Genomic DNA, 12,596 nt, shown 5'->3' on the forward strand with positions numbered 1-12,596 from the left:
GTAGAGGTGAGAAAAGGTTTTTCATTTCTTTCACACAAAAACATGCTGCCATTATTGTGTTACTTTCTTACCAGAGATTTGACCCTGACATGGACTTGAGTATGCAGCCTTCTGATCTGTATTCAGACACGCTACCATTACACCAGAGTCTGTCTTTGAGAGCTGAATCACAGCAAGACCGTTAGAAAATGACCCTGACATGATTTGAACATGCAACCTTTTGATCTGGATTCAGACGTGCTACCATTGCACCACAGAGTCCTCGGTAAAGTCATCTCCACTTAGCATTGCACAACAGAGTCAGTCTACAAGAGTCAACTCAACAACTTATCAGCTAACAAACCAAACATTCTTGGTGATAAATTGAGAGAAATAACTTGAGCATGCACCGTTCTGATCTGGAGTCAGACAGGCATCGTGCCACAGAGCCTGTCTTCAAAAGCCAACTCACAGAAGGACTGGACAGTGACTGAACAGTTGGACGATTCTGCTAGAAATTAGGCCGTTAGTTAGAAAATGACCCAGACATGATTTCGTCATGCAACCTTCTGATCTGGTGCCATCGCGCCACAGCTGTAAAACAGGTCCCCCAAACAGGCATCAACGACTCTTGATAAATTGAAAGGTTGATTTATTTCCTTAATTGCATTGTTACACATTCAAGGTAAATGCTAGATCTTGACTCTGACGTGATTTGAACACGCAACCTTCTGATCTGGAGTCAGACGCGCTACCATTGCGCCACAGAGTCTTCTTCTAGTACACAACTCATCCAGTTATCAGCTAACAGACCAAACATTCTTGTGAAAAATTGATGGAAACAACCACCCTCAACTAGGTAGAGGTGGGGAAAAGGGGTTTCATTTCTTTCACACAAAACTGTGCTACCATTATTGTGTTACTTTCTTCACAAAGATGTAATCCTGAAATGACTTGAACATGCAGCCTTCTGATCTGGAGTCAGCGAGCTACCATTTCGTCAGAGAGTCTGTAAAACAGCCCACCAAACAGGTGGAACGGTCTTCACAATGCATTGACTCTTAATGTATTTCTTCTTAAGAGTTATTTTCTACATTGACCCTGACGTGATTTGAACATGCTACCATTGCACCAAAGAGTCTCTTGCAGACAGCCACCGCCTCCATTTGTTAGCTAGCAAACTGAAAAAAGCCATACATACCTAGGTTGAGGTCAGAAATTTTTTCTTAATTACCTTCTTAACCATTGAAGGCAAATATTGGGTCTTGACCCTGACATGATTTGAACACGCAACGTTCTGGTTTGGAGTCAGACGCCCTACCATTGCACTACAGAGCCTACTTTTGGCTGTCAACTTGTCCACTTATGAGCTAACAGACCAAACACTCTTGTGCTAAATTGATGGAAACAACCACCCTCAACTAGGTAGAGGTGAGAAAAGGTTTTTAATTTCTTTCACCAAATGCACCCCACAAATGCAGCCTTCTTTTCCCTCTTTTTGGAGGACGCACCGCTACTATCCTTCGCGGCCTCCCATATCGCAAGTTTCTTTGCACGCCCGAAAAAGAAGAAAGAAAGAAAGATAATGGCGACATCAAGTGGTGTAGATCGTCACTTTCGCGGGCCTGGGTGGCAGCAATTGTGATCTAAGAGTAAGGGCGGGAACATCTGGTGACGCAACCAGGAAATGCTGCGAAGGCTTGACTGTCCCACGGTTGACGCGGCCTTCGAAGGTCTCTCTGAAGGACTCGCCTTCGAAGGCCGCATCCCCTGAATTGGGACACAGCCAGAGTCTGTCTTCAAGAGCTAACTCACAGAATGACTGGACAGTGACTGAACTGTTGGATGTTAGTTAAAAAATTGACCCTGACGTGAATTGAACACACAACCTTCTGATCTGGAGTCAGAGGCGCTACCATTGTGCCACAGAGTCGTTGGCAAACATCAACCGATCCACTTAGCATTGCACAACAGTCGGTCTGTCTTCAAGAGTCAACTCGACAACTTATCAGCTAATGGCAATAACTTGAACATGTACCGTTCCGATTTGGAGTCAGACAGACATTGTGCCACAGAGTCTGTCTTCAAAAGTCAACTCACAGAAGGACTGGACAGTGACTGAAGAGTTGGACAGTTCTGCTAGAAATTAGGCCGTTAGTTAGAAAATGACCCAGACGTGATTTCGTCATGCAACCTTCTGATGTGGTACCATTGGGCCCCAGAGTCTATAAAACAGGTATCAAGGACTGGTGATAAATTGAAATAAGTCCCACATATATAGGTTGATATTTTTTCTTACACATTGAAGGGAAACACTGGGCATTGACTCTGACGTGATTTGAACACGCAACCTTCTGATCTGGAGTCAGACGCGCTACCATTGCGCCACAGAGTCTATAAAACATCCCATCAAGCAGGCCCTAAGGACTTGACAATGCATTCAATACAACCAATAGTTAATGTAGACAGGATGAGACTCTAGTTAAAGTGACTGCGAGGAACATTTAAGTGTTAATGAAATAGTCTTGTGATTCCTTTGATGATTATAAATTACCTGTAACAGCAAACGAGACCATCCGTAGAAAGACTGCTTTTTTTTTATAGTTATTATTCATGCCTGTGCTCGGGTCCAATCCCATATATCACATACAAAATCACATATAAATACATTACCTCATTGCTCAGAGTGTGCCTCCTATGTAGTGAGGCGGAGTCCTCAGCAACCAGGGGGGAGTGCAACTGGGACGTCTGAAGTGTGTACAAGGAAGATGTCATAAAAACAATTATTTTGAAACACAAGAAGCTGCCCTTTGGATGTCTGACCTAAACATTAAAAAGATTTCTGAAATTAAGTCATATAAACTTCCATTTTGAAGCTTGTAAAGATGTCACTTGGACGCCAATAGTGAGTGCAACATCATGCAAAGTCAGTGGATTAGCATCAATGCGTAATGTAATGGAGATGTCCACTAATGCATCTGACGCAGGTAAAAACAATGGGATAGAGAACAGTAAATGATGTTAGGGTGAATCATAATTAGTTCATCGTAATGACTCCGTTGTTGTGTGGTCTATTGATCATCAGACCATGTAAATGCAACTTGTCAACTATACAGCAAGGTTGACTTTCCAGAGAAAAGCTTCGTCACTGCACAATTTCTGCACTGTGACTAACCCTCTGCAATGTATCAATGCCTGGAAAACAGCTGTGTGATCGTCTGCAACTCGGCCAAGAGGAAAGAGGCCAAGAAGAAGACAGAATGAGAGCTCGAGGGTAGTGGAGGGGTGGGGGTAATAAAGATATATGGAGAGATTAGATTGGACAGAGATGGAGGGTGCATATAGAGAGGGAGACTAAGAGAGTGAAACAAAGGGATAGATCAAAGAATCACAGGGGGAAGTGATGGATGGAGCTCCGGCGCATCTTTCATTCATTCTTCCCTGCCATGCCGAGGCCAGACATGAGAATTCATACGAGATTACAGCTGCCTTCACTTTCTGTCTCTCCCACTCGTTTTTTTCTCTCTCTGCCAATACTTTGCTATTATTCCCCGGGGCGATATGTTACCCATCCCCTGACTTTGGAATTAAAGTGCTCCCCTCCTCCTCCACTTCTAATCTGTTCTCTTCATTATTCTTTCATTACACATCTCCGTTCCCTTTGTAGTGTCTCCGTGTCTCTGTTTCTCTTTATCCCCCTGCTTTAGGCTGACGTGTCAAATATTCTTCCTGTCAGGTAGCCTAATTTCTGACATGGGGTGGGGGTGGTAAATCAGAGAAAACAAGGGACTATAAAGTGGGCTGTCTGATTTATATTTTGCAAGGTGTGACAATTTGCCCATAAGGACCTGCAACGAGTGTCATGTAACTGCATGATTTTATTTCATTTGAAGTCTAAAAATGCTGACAAGTATCAGTGCTAGCAGATTTGCTTGCCTGTTGTGACCTTTATATAATTATAGCAATCATGGAGTTGTTTGACATGCCATGAAAGGTCTTCAATGGACATGGATTGTGACGTCTATCTCAGTCAGTCAGTTCACTCGAGAAATGTTTCAACAAATTTGAAATGAAATGAAATTGTATAAAGACATTCAAGGTTCCCAGAAGATGAATCCTCGCGACTTAAGCGATGCCTGACCATGAGGTTGTAAAATGTATTGAAAAGATATTTTTTTACAAATTCACGGTGCCCAAATGATCATAGTCTTTCCCTCAAGAAGCACCAGCAGGTCAAAGTTTTCACTTGTGACATTTTTCAGCGTTTACTAATGGATTGGCTTAAACATTTGAGATATTCTCAGACAATGTGTCGTAATGATTTTGGTGATCCCCTGACTTTCCCTCTAGCACCCCTGAGAGGTTTTGTGGTTTTAAGTGAAAGGTCTCAACGGCTGTTAAATAGATTGCCATGAAATTCAGTACAGACAGTAATGTCTCCCTCGGGATGAACTGTAATAACTTTGGTGATCACTTAAAGTGGAACAGATTTAACACATCAAAGTCTGTTTATAGGTTCAAAGCCTTTTTGCGGCAAGAGAAGCAAAGAAGACCTGATATAAGTTTTAAAATGAAAAACAATCTGGGGCTGTGGAGTAAGAAACAACCTTATCAGACCTCTGTAGCCTGCTCCTCATCTCTGCTGGAGGTCTGCAGGTTAGTTGCATTGTGGGTGATGTAGGCACCAGGTTCTGACAAGGAAGAAGAATGCAAAGAATTACAAATATATGATCGACTTGGATCCTTTTTTTCTCAAAACTGCAAATTATGAGTCAGAAAACCATACTCTTAACTTTTTATTTAACCCCATTACCAGGTTACAATTTAGCTATGTCCAATATTTGTAATCTATGACCAAATACCTGCAAAACAAACAACAGTCTCACCAGTCTCAGCTTTATTTTGTGTCTGCAAAACAAGTGTTAGCATGCAAACACTCAACCACAACCCACTTGTTTCAAATTCAACCACTAAGATGGTGAATGCCAGGCTGAAAGCTTTGTGTGCTTCCTGTTGTTTTAATTCAGTATCAGACTTGGTTTTCCTCGGTGAAACACCAGATATTGTTTTAGACTGCAGCTTCTCTGGTTGAAGAAGAGACCAAGGTTGTAGACCAAAATGCCAGAGCTGGGCATCAATTATCAGGGTATTATGTGGCTCAACTCCCCTAGGAAATTTTGTCCCATGGTGCTAGAAAAGTGCTTCCAGCCAATTATCAAACTTCAGATTAAGATGGAACAATAGAGATTCAATCCTGGTTATGGAACAGTGGATCAGCTTAAGGTTACTGAGAGTTCATGGGAGTTCAAGCATCCAGTCTTTTCATTTTTTGGACTTGGAGAAGGCTCATGACTGTCCCCCTGGGTTTCTTGAGCGAGGGGGGACTGTGGGAATAGGGATTGTCGGGCGACAGGGCTGCTGACATGAGCCATGTGGTCTTTATATAACCAGAGTACGAGCTGTGTCCATACAAAGTCAAGGTCACTCTCTGTGGTCATTGGGATCTGCCTGAACGCCAGTTCTGGTTTTAATTAAAAGAATCTCTAGCTGAGATTGCAGCCCAGCAGTGAGGAGTATCCCGATTTGGTGATCTCAGCATTGCTTCTCCTGTATTTGCTGGTGATGCAGTTCTGCCTTAAGGATGCAAAGAACTGATTCGCAGTCTACTGTGAAACAGTTGTGAGGAGCATAATCACCTTCGGGGACTGCCCTCTTTAGGTTGGGAGCCAGTTGCTGTCTTAAGTGAAGGAGTTTAAGTGTCTCAGTGTGATTGAGAGTGATGAATGTGAGATGTAAAGTGGGATCAACAGGCAGATTGGTGTAGCATCTGCAATGAGACATTCTAGCAGGCTGCTGTGGTAACAAAGAGAGAGAGATTAACCTCAAGGTGATGCTCCTGGTTTATCAGTCGACGTTCCAACCCTCTTAAATGTTCATGAACTTTGCATAGTGAATGAAGTACCAGATTCAAGGATCGTGGTCCAGGGGCTGCTTTGAGTAGAACGGTTGCTCTTATGCTCTTTTAAAAGCAGCTAGTTGCAGTGTTTCAGACATTTAGATGTCTCCCTGTGGATGTATTCTGGACATGTCTGTTTGGGAGAAAATCCTGTGGCAGACGGGACACACTGGAGGGATTAAAAATCACACCTGCCCTAGGGATGTACCAAGGTCCTTGTGGGGAGCTGGATGACATGGCTGCAGAGACTGGCACATGGCAACTGGCTTGCAACCTGGAGCCTCATTTATAAAACGGACCTACGATCAGTTTCTTAAGATCTTGAGCAGAAACCTTACCTTGATGTTGCCATCCATTATTTAACCCACCAAATAATAGGTGTTGCCTGGCTTCAGTCTCCTCTACCATCACCGTGATCTTGTCTTCCAAAACGTTTGATTTTCTCTCTCCTGGTCCAAGGCTATTCCTGACTAAACGGTAATTTGTGCTGACATTATATAAGATAAGGAGAAATTGCAAGGCTGGTGCCATCAATTTAAGGTGCATGGCAAGTTAACAAGGGTTTTATGCCCAGCATCTTTTGTGAATCCGAGGCAGGGACGAAAATCTAATGTCACCATTAGAGAGGAAGAGCGATTCCTAAACGGGGGACACCAAACATAGTGCTGTGACGCTGCTGATAACCTTCAGCTTAACAGTAGCTAACATAAAGTGTGACCTGAAATACAGTGCAGAGAAAAAACACTGGTGATGATTATAAATGTGTTGCGTTGTTTTCTGTGGAAAAGGAAATAGATGTTTAATGTGCCACTGCTGAGGGCTATAGAGGCAAAACTGCTTTTATTGTGTGGAGGCCAGTCATATTTTTCCCAGGATGGGAGGGATTGTGTGGACCTAAGAAATTTTTTTATAAGTGATGCCTCTGGACCCCTGTAAGCTGCATAAAATGGCTTGAATGAATTTAAACTCTTTCAACAGGTATTACGAAACAAAACAGCACATTGGCAATATACATAGGCACACAGGTATATTAGGTGCAGCTTGTTGGTGTTATTTGGCAATCACAACCGTATGATTACTTCTGTTTACACAAAGATAGCATACAATTGAAAACATATAATCTATATACCAATCATGGGGAACATGGTTCCAAAATAATAGCATCTAACCAGTGATCGGCACACGGTGGATAATGCCAGAGCGCACAAAACAAATTCTGTCTACAGCTGATGACAACCCTGTCATTTTAAAACTACTCTTGTCTGCCACCACTTTTACAAATCGGGTACAGAGCCACCTCCTCGTGAAGCCCGACTTTGTTCCACCTTTGCTCCACCTGGCGTGCCTAGACAAGCTGAACTCCGACACAATAAGCAGCCGCTTGTCACCAAGACTGACCTCAGCAAATACTTTGGAGTTTCTGTCGAGAAATGGCTGGAAGGATTCATCCTCACTCTTTTTAGTCTTCACCCCTTCCTGCCTCTATAAAATAATCCCTTTCCTCCCCATCACTTCTTATATTCCTTTCATTTCTCTTTTCCTATTACTTTTACAATCCTCTTCTCTGTCCTTCCTCTTCTATCCGTATCCTCATCCTGTCCTCTCCTCCCCTCATCCTGTCCTCTCCTCTCCTCTCCTCTCCTCTCCTGCAGCTCCATTAGGTAATGAACCAATACAGTAAATCAAAGCCACAGCTACTGTATGACTAAAGGCCTTACGTAAGAATAGCCTGTGCTCGGCTAAATCAGCATTAGCCACAGCTATGCGGCATGATATAGGTCTTATGTAAGGCAGTGTGAGGGTTACCCCTGCGGTAAGTCCTTCACCACAGGAGAGAGGACTTGTTAGTGGATCTCATGTCTCTACAGCATGGAGCGATGATTATGACTGGGTCGATATCAGGGACATGTGGCCGTATTGATGTGAGATGGTCGCTGGGAAGGCTTTTTCCCCTCCCGCTGACACAGCCGGGAATAGAGAGACAGAAAGAGATTCCGAGAACGAAACAGTAAACTAGCTGCCTCAGTGTCGTCAAAGTCTCAGTAGCCTCCCAACTCCTTCCAGTATCTTCTTTATGTCTAGAACAGCTCTGTGTGAGTTCCAGGCAGTTCGAATATCAGATCCCACCCATAAGGGAGACTGCACTGTGTGCTCCGGCAGAGCAGGTTGCAAGTATCACCTCTCTTCTTCGAACAGGGCTCAGAAAATATTAACCAGCTGTTTTGGGCTAACTATGTCTGGAATGCGTGGTCTTTGAATGCTTTGCGAGGGTCTATTATTACCTGCAGGGTGTGCCGATTATTGAGCGCTGCTCCGCCGTCAACTACAAGGAGACACATGTTCGTTTCGTGCACTTGGATGGTGCCATTAGACCGTCTAATCGCGGACTGACTGACATCTGTTTATGCTTTCCAACTTTCTTAGCTTAAAGGATTTGGCCTGAATCAGCTCCATAGGTCACACAATACCCACTACAAGCAACTCAGACTGGTATAATAGCATTGTGAATAAGCCACTTAGCCACTCATGATAACTGTATAAACAGCCTGTACCATACCCTGTAAATACCCAAACTGATTCTGAAGGGATTACATGTCTAGGAATGAATGGTATGTCTGTCAGTGACAGACAGCTTAGCCTACTCTCAAGAAATGGCCTCTAGGTGCTTTGAAAATGAAAATCATTATTTGAGATATAAGCAGGTTGGGGAGATGCATGTTTAAGGTCTAACCAGGGCAGGAAATTTGTTTATGAAACAAAGTGGCTAAAGAGAGATGGGGTTTCCAACCAATTAGTTTAGATCGAGACCTCTGAGTGATGATTAGTAACCTTCCACATTAATTTACTAGCCTTAAGCTACAGGGGGAAATCATTTCCCACGTCTAGAGTTGAAAAATAATCTTTTCCAATTTCCTACTTAATGAACAGTTAACTGTTCTGCAGCCTATTGAATTAAAGGACAGGTTCACCCAAAAATTAAAATTAACTTATTATCTACTCAACCTTATGCTGATGGAAAGTCCACCATTAAAAGAAGAGCAAACAATGGTACTGAAGGAACAAATGTTTTTTTCGCTCTTCTCCCGACCGGCTTCAGTAAGAGTTTGATTTGGCGACTGGCACAGCTGGTAGAGCTCTCCTACTGTCGATCTGATTGGTTGAAGTTAGCCTGTGATAGACAGTTACAGACGGATGGATTTCCAAACAGTTACAAGCAGCTCCTTCCTGGCGTGGCAGGTTAGCGTTCTGCTAAACAACTGAAGTAGATGGGACTTATTTTAAACGTTCATACGAACATAAAACGGCTCCATACAGCTTGTCTGGTGTAACCCACGTTTCCAAAAGCCCCAAGATCACAAATCGATTTGGAAAGTCATTATTTACAACCTATACGCACAGTGAGGCTTAGAATAGACGAAAACCAATGATAAAACCAAAAATAAAAAATTCAGTCATTATCTTCTCGCCCTCAGGCGTGACTTCCGCTCTCTCTAGATTTTTTCAATGCCTGACTTACTTGAAGTAATACAATACATGAAATTTAAAAGCTGTCAAGTGTGCCATGATGATAATATTCTACAAATCCATAAATAAACTGTATTCTGGGGTAATATGAAAAAAATACTGTACTTTAATGTTTTCTTACAGAATTCTCTACCTCCTGTTTTACTGCGAATGTTGTACATTTCCTCCTTTAGGCTACAAACTTGAGTTATTCTGTCTAAAGGGTACGTTTGTGGAGTTGCTATGAGTCAGACAGCCTCATGATAAAATCACTTTTAACTCTGTTAAAAGAAATCCTGCAGGGCCCAGTAGACCTACGCGATTAGTCAAGCAGGTCTTTTCATTGCAAGTGAGGTAGAGAGAGAGAGAGAGAGAGGGAGAGAGGGAGAGGGAGGGAGGGGTTGCATTGGGAGGAGGAGGGGGGTGGGTCACCTTTTGTGCAAATATATCAACCAAGAAGACTACCACCAGCATCAGATTTCTGTGTGTGTGTGTGTGTGTGTGTGAGAGGGAGAGGGAGAGAGAGAGAGAGGCACTGCTTTTCCACAGAGAGAGAGAGAGAGAAAGAGAGAGAGAGAGAGAGGGGTCCAGAAAGCCTTGGAGCATTGAAAGAAGAAAGAAGTCTCGCTGCTGCCAGATCTCCACACTCCACAACCCCAAAAACAAAGTGAATACTCTGCCTTCTTAAAAGTTCGAGAAGCGGCCATGGACGGGATAACATTTGGACGCGCGTCGCTCTTGTGCACCTTGCTGCTCTGGGCATTTCAAGGTAAGTCTCTCTTTGATACTTTTACCTTGACCTTTCTTTTTTCTTTTTTTTTTTTTTAAACACCCGCTCTCAGTAACTTTATAGTGCTTCGGACACGGTGCTAGGTTAGTTTTTCATGGCTCCAGGCTGCAGATTTTCTACTTTGCTCTTTGGCACGCTCCCGAGTTTAGGAGGTCCGCTGCGTCCGCGGGACAAACCTGCCTGTGCATGTCGCAGCGTGAGGCGACTCCTGAAGTTGTTCTGCTCAATCAAACACTTCGCGCTTTGTGCTTTTTATCTGCTTTTGTTTTTATTTCGTTGTTCAGCAACATGTTACCGGTTGCGCACAAGCCGAAACAAGCCGGTAGCAGGTGGAAAAAACGGATTTATCCCGAAATAGTATCGTATGTGTTTTTTGAGCAGCAGCAGTCAGGTTGACTTACGTGTTATCTCCACTGACGGGATGTTTTCAGGAATCATGGTGTCTCTTTGTAGTTCTGCGGTAAAGTCTCAGCTCCGCACTTGAGTGCACTTCTTTGGCGCACAGGACTGCGGCACGACGTGATTTATCCCTCTCCCTCTACAGCCAGGATAAAACATGTTGCACTGTCAAAATAAAACACAGATTTTAAAGTGTTTGTAATCATGTGAGGGTAAAGTGTAGATTTAATTATAAATCTAGAAGGGGAAAAAAAGCTCTCATCATGTTTTGGACGTCACTTTTGAAGCTTTTATTTTGAAGAGCACGTTGCCCGTCTCATGCTGCTGCTGCTCTCCAGCGCTTTGATGTCTGATCTGCGGGATTTGCGTCTCCTCTGCTGGCAGTGCGCCTCGCCCTCAGCACCCCTGGGTGCTGCCAGAGAGACTAAGCCAATTTAAATCCAGCTCGACTTTGGCCTTATATGATCTTCTCCAAAGAAAGTTTTTTTTCCTCTCTTTTCGCCTACTGCCCCTTAACCATCCAAGCATATTCTTTTAAGGAGCTGCTGTGGAGCTCCACGAGTCTAATATTGACCTCATACATTTACACATGCACTATGGAGATTTATCTCCCATGCTTCCCCTTTTAACCGTCCCAGAGGAAGTTAACAGCGCTCCCAGCGAGATGATGCTTCCACTGGACTGTATGGTGTTTCAGTGTCAATGCAATATTCCAGATAACATCCCTATAAAATGTGTAATGGATTACTTCTTTGATGGTGATGTTTGTGTTTTTCCATGTTTGACTTCCGTGTTACAGCCTTGGGTGTTACGTGGCCGAATCAAAGATCGAATTCTCGCTCGAATGCTTTCTGGGTATTTTGTGAAAAGTTATTTCTGATTCCTCGCCTGTGCAGGCAGCCTCGAAGCAGGATGAGCCACAGGGCGGGGCTGGGCTGCCGGGCAACTCCCCTCTCCTCTGCTCTCTATCTCTTCTGGCTTCACTGCATCATTTTTTTCTCCCCCTCTTATGGATTTTACAGCCCTGCAATGTGTAACAGTTTCTTTTCATTTCGCGCAAAAGCAGCTTTTTATATATCAGCGTCCACCTCCAAGTTTACCTGCTTTAGCCTTTCTCTCCTCTTCATTCCTCAGAGCTCTTTTTATGACCCCCTTCCTCCCTTCCTCCCTTCCTCCCTCCTCTCTGGCCTCAGAGACAGTTGTTGCACTTTGCTGTCCGTCTGCCCTTCGTGGAGCCTTTAAACAGGTGCCTACCAAGAAGTGCCTTGTAATTGATGGATGCAGATCACACATCACTCTGTACAGCTGTGGTGCATTGATTTAAAGGCTCAGCTCCGGGTGCTGAGCTCACCCTGTTCCTCCCCAGTGCGTAAGGAAAGAAAAGTCTTTATTTCAATTTGGTGCTTCAAATGTCGATTTCTTCTCATGAGAAGTTATCAAAATCCCTCCCTCCTTCTTTCTTTCTTTCGTTCTCTCTCTCAAGCATAGTTTTGTCTAATAATAGCAGCTCTTGTTGGGTCTCTTTGGGATTCTGTCACACAGACCCACATTCCCACAATCGCTGGTCACACACTCTCAACTTCCAACTATGTCATTCCTGAGCATGGGAGAGCACTAAATAAAACCAAGGGGACACGCAACACCCAGATGTGTGTCATCTCCTTTAAATGTAGCCACATATCTCTTAGCATGTAGGCCTGCATTTATGTATGTAGCTGTGACACATGGGTGTGTGTTGCGTGATGGCCCGGGGCGCCCTAAAGTGCTCAACATGCCTGTGCCCAGGATCGAGCTGACCCTTTGACCCACTCACCCAGACTTGTTGGTAAATGGCTCCTGCTGTACGCTCCTGAGATGCCATTGCCTTTCCCATCGCAGCGCAGGGGCGTCAACAGCAGAGACATGCTGGCGTATAACTTCATTTTGGGTGTTTGAAGTTTGTGATTTGTGAGTCTTTCCGAAGTAAGA

At 43.8% G+C, this 12,596-nt stretch overlaps 1 protein-coding gene across 3 annotated transcripts in view; it reads left to right on the forward strand.

The window, feature by feature from the left end:
- The first annotated feature begins 9,941 nt into the window (after positions 1-9,941).
- Positions 9,942-12,596, forward strand: part of bcam (basal cell adhesion molecule (Lutheran blood group)) — a 50,922-nt gene continuing 48,267 nt past the window's right edge. For all 3 annotated transcript variants that reach the window (XM_084357924.1, XM_084357925.1, XM_084357926.1), the window contains exon 1: positions 9,942-10,208. In XM_084357924.1, coding sequence (XP_084214050.1) covers positions 10,145-10,208 — 64 coding nt within the window. In that variant the 5' untranslated portion in view covers positions 9,942-10,144. The remainder of the gene's footprint in view (positions 10,209-12,596) is intronic.

This window comes from Pagrus pagrus, assembly GCF_965226575.1.
Source record: "Pagrus pagrus genome assembly, chromosome: 7".
NCBI lineage: Eukaryota > Metazoa > Chordata > Actinopteri > Spariformes > Sparidae > Pagrus > Pagrus pagrus.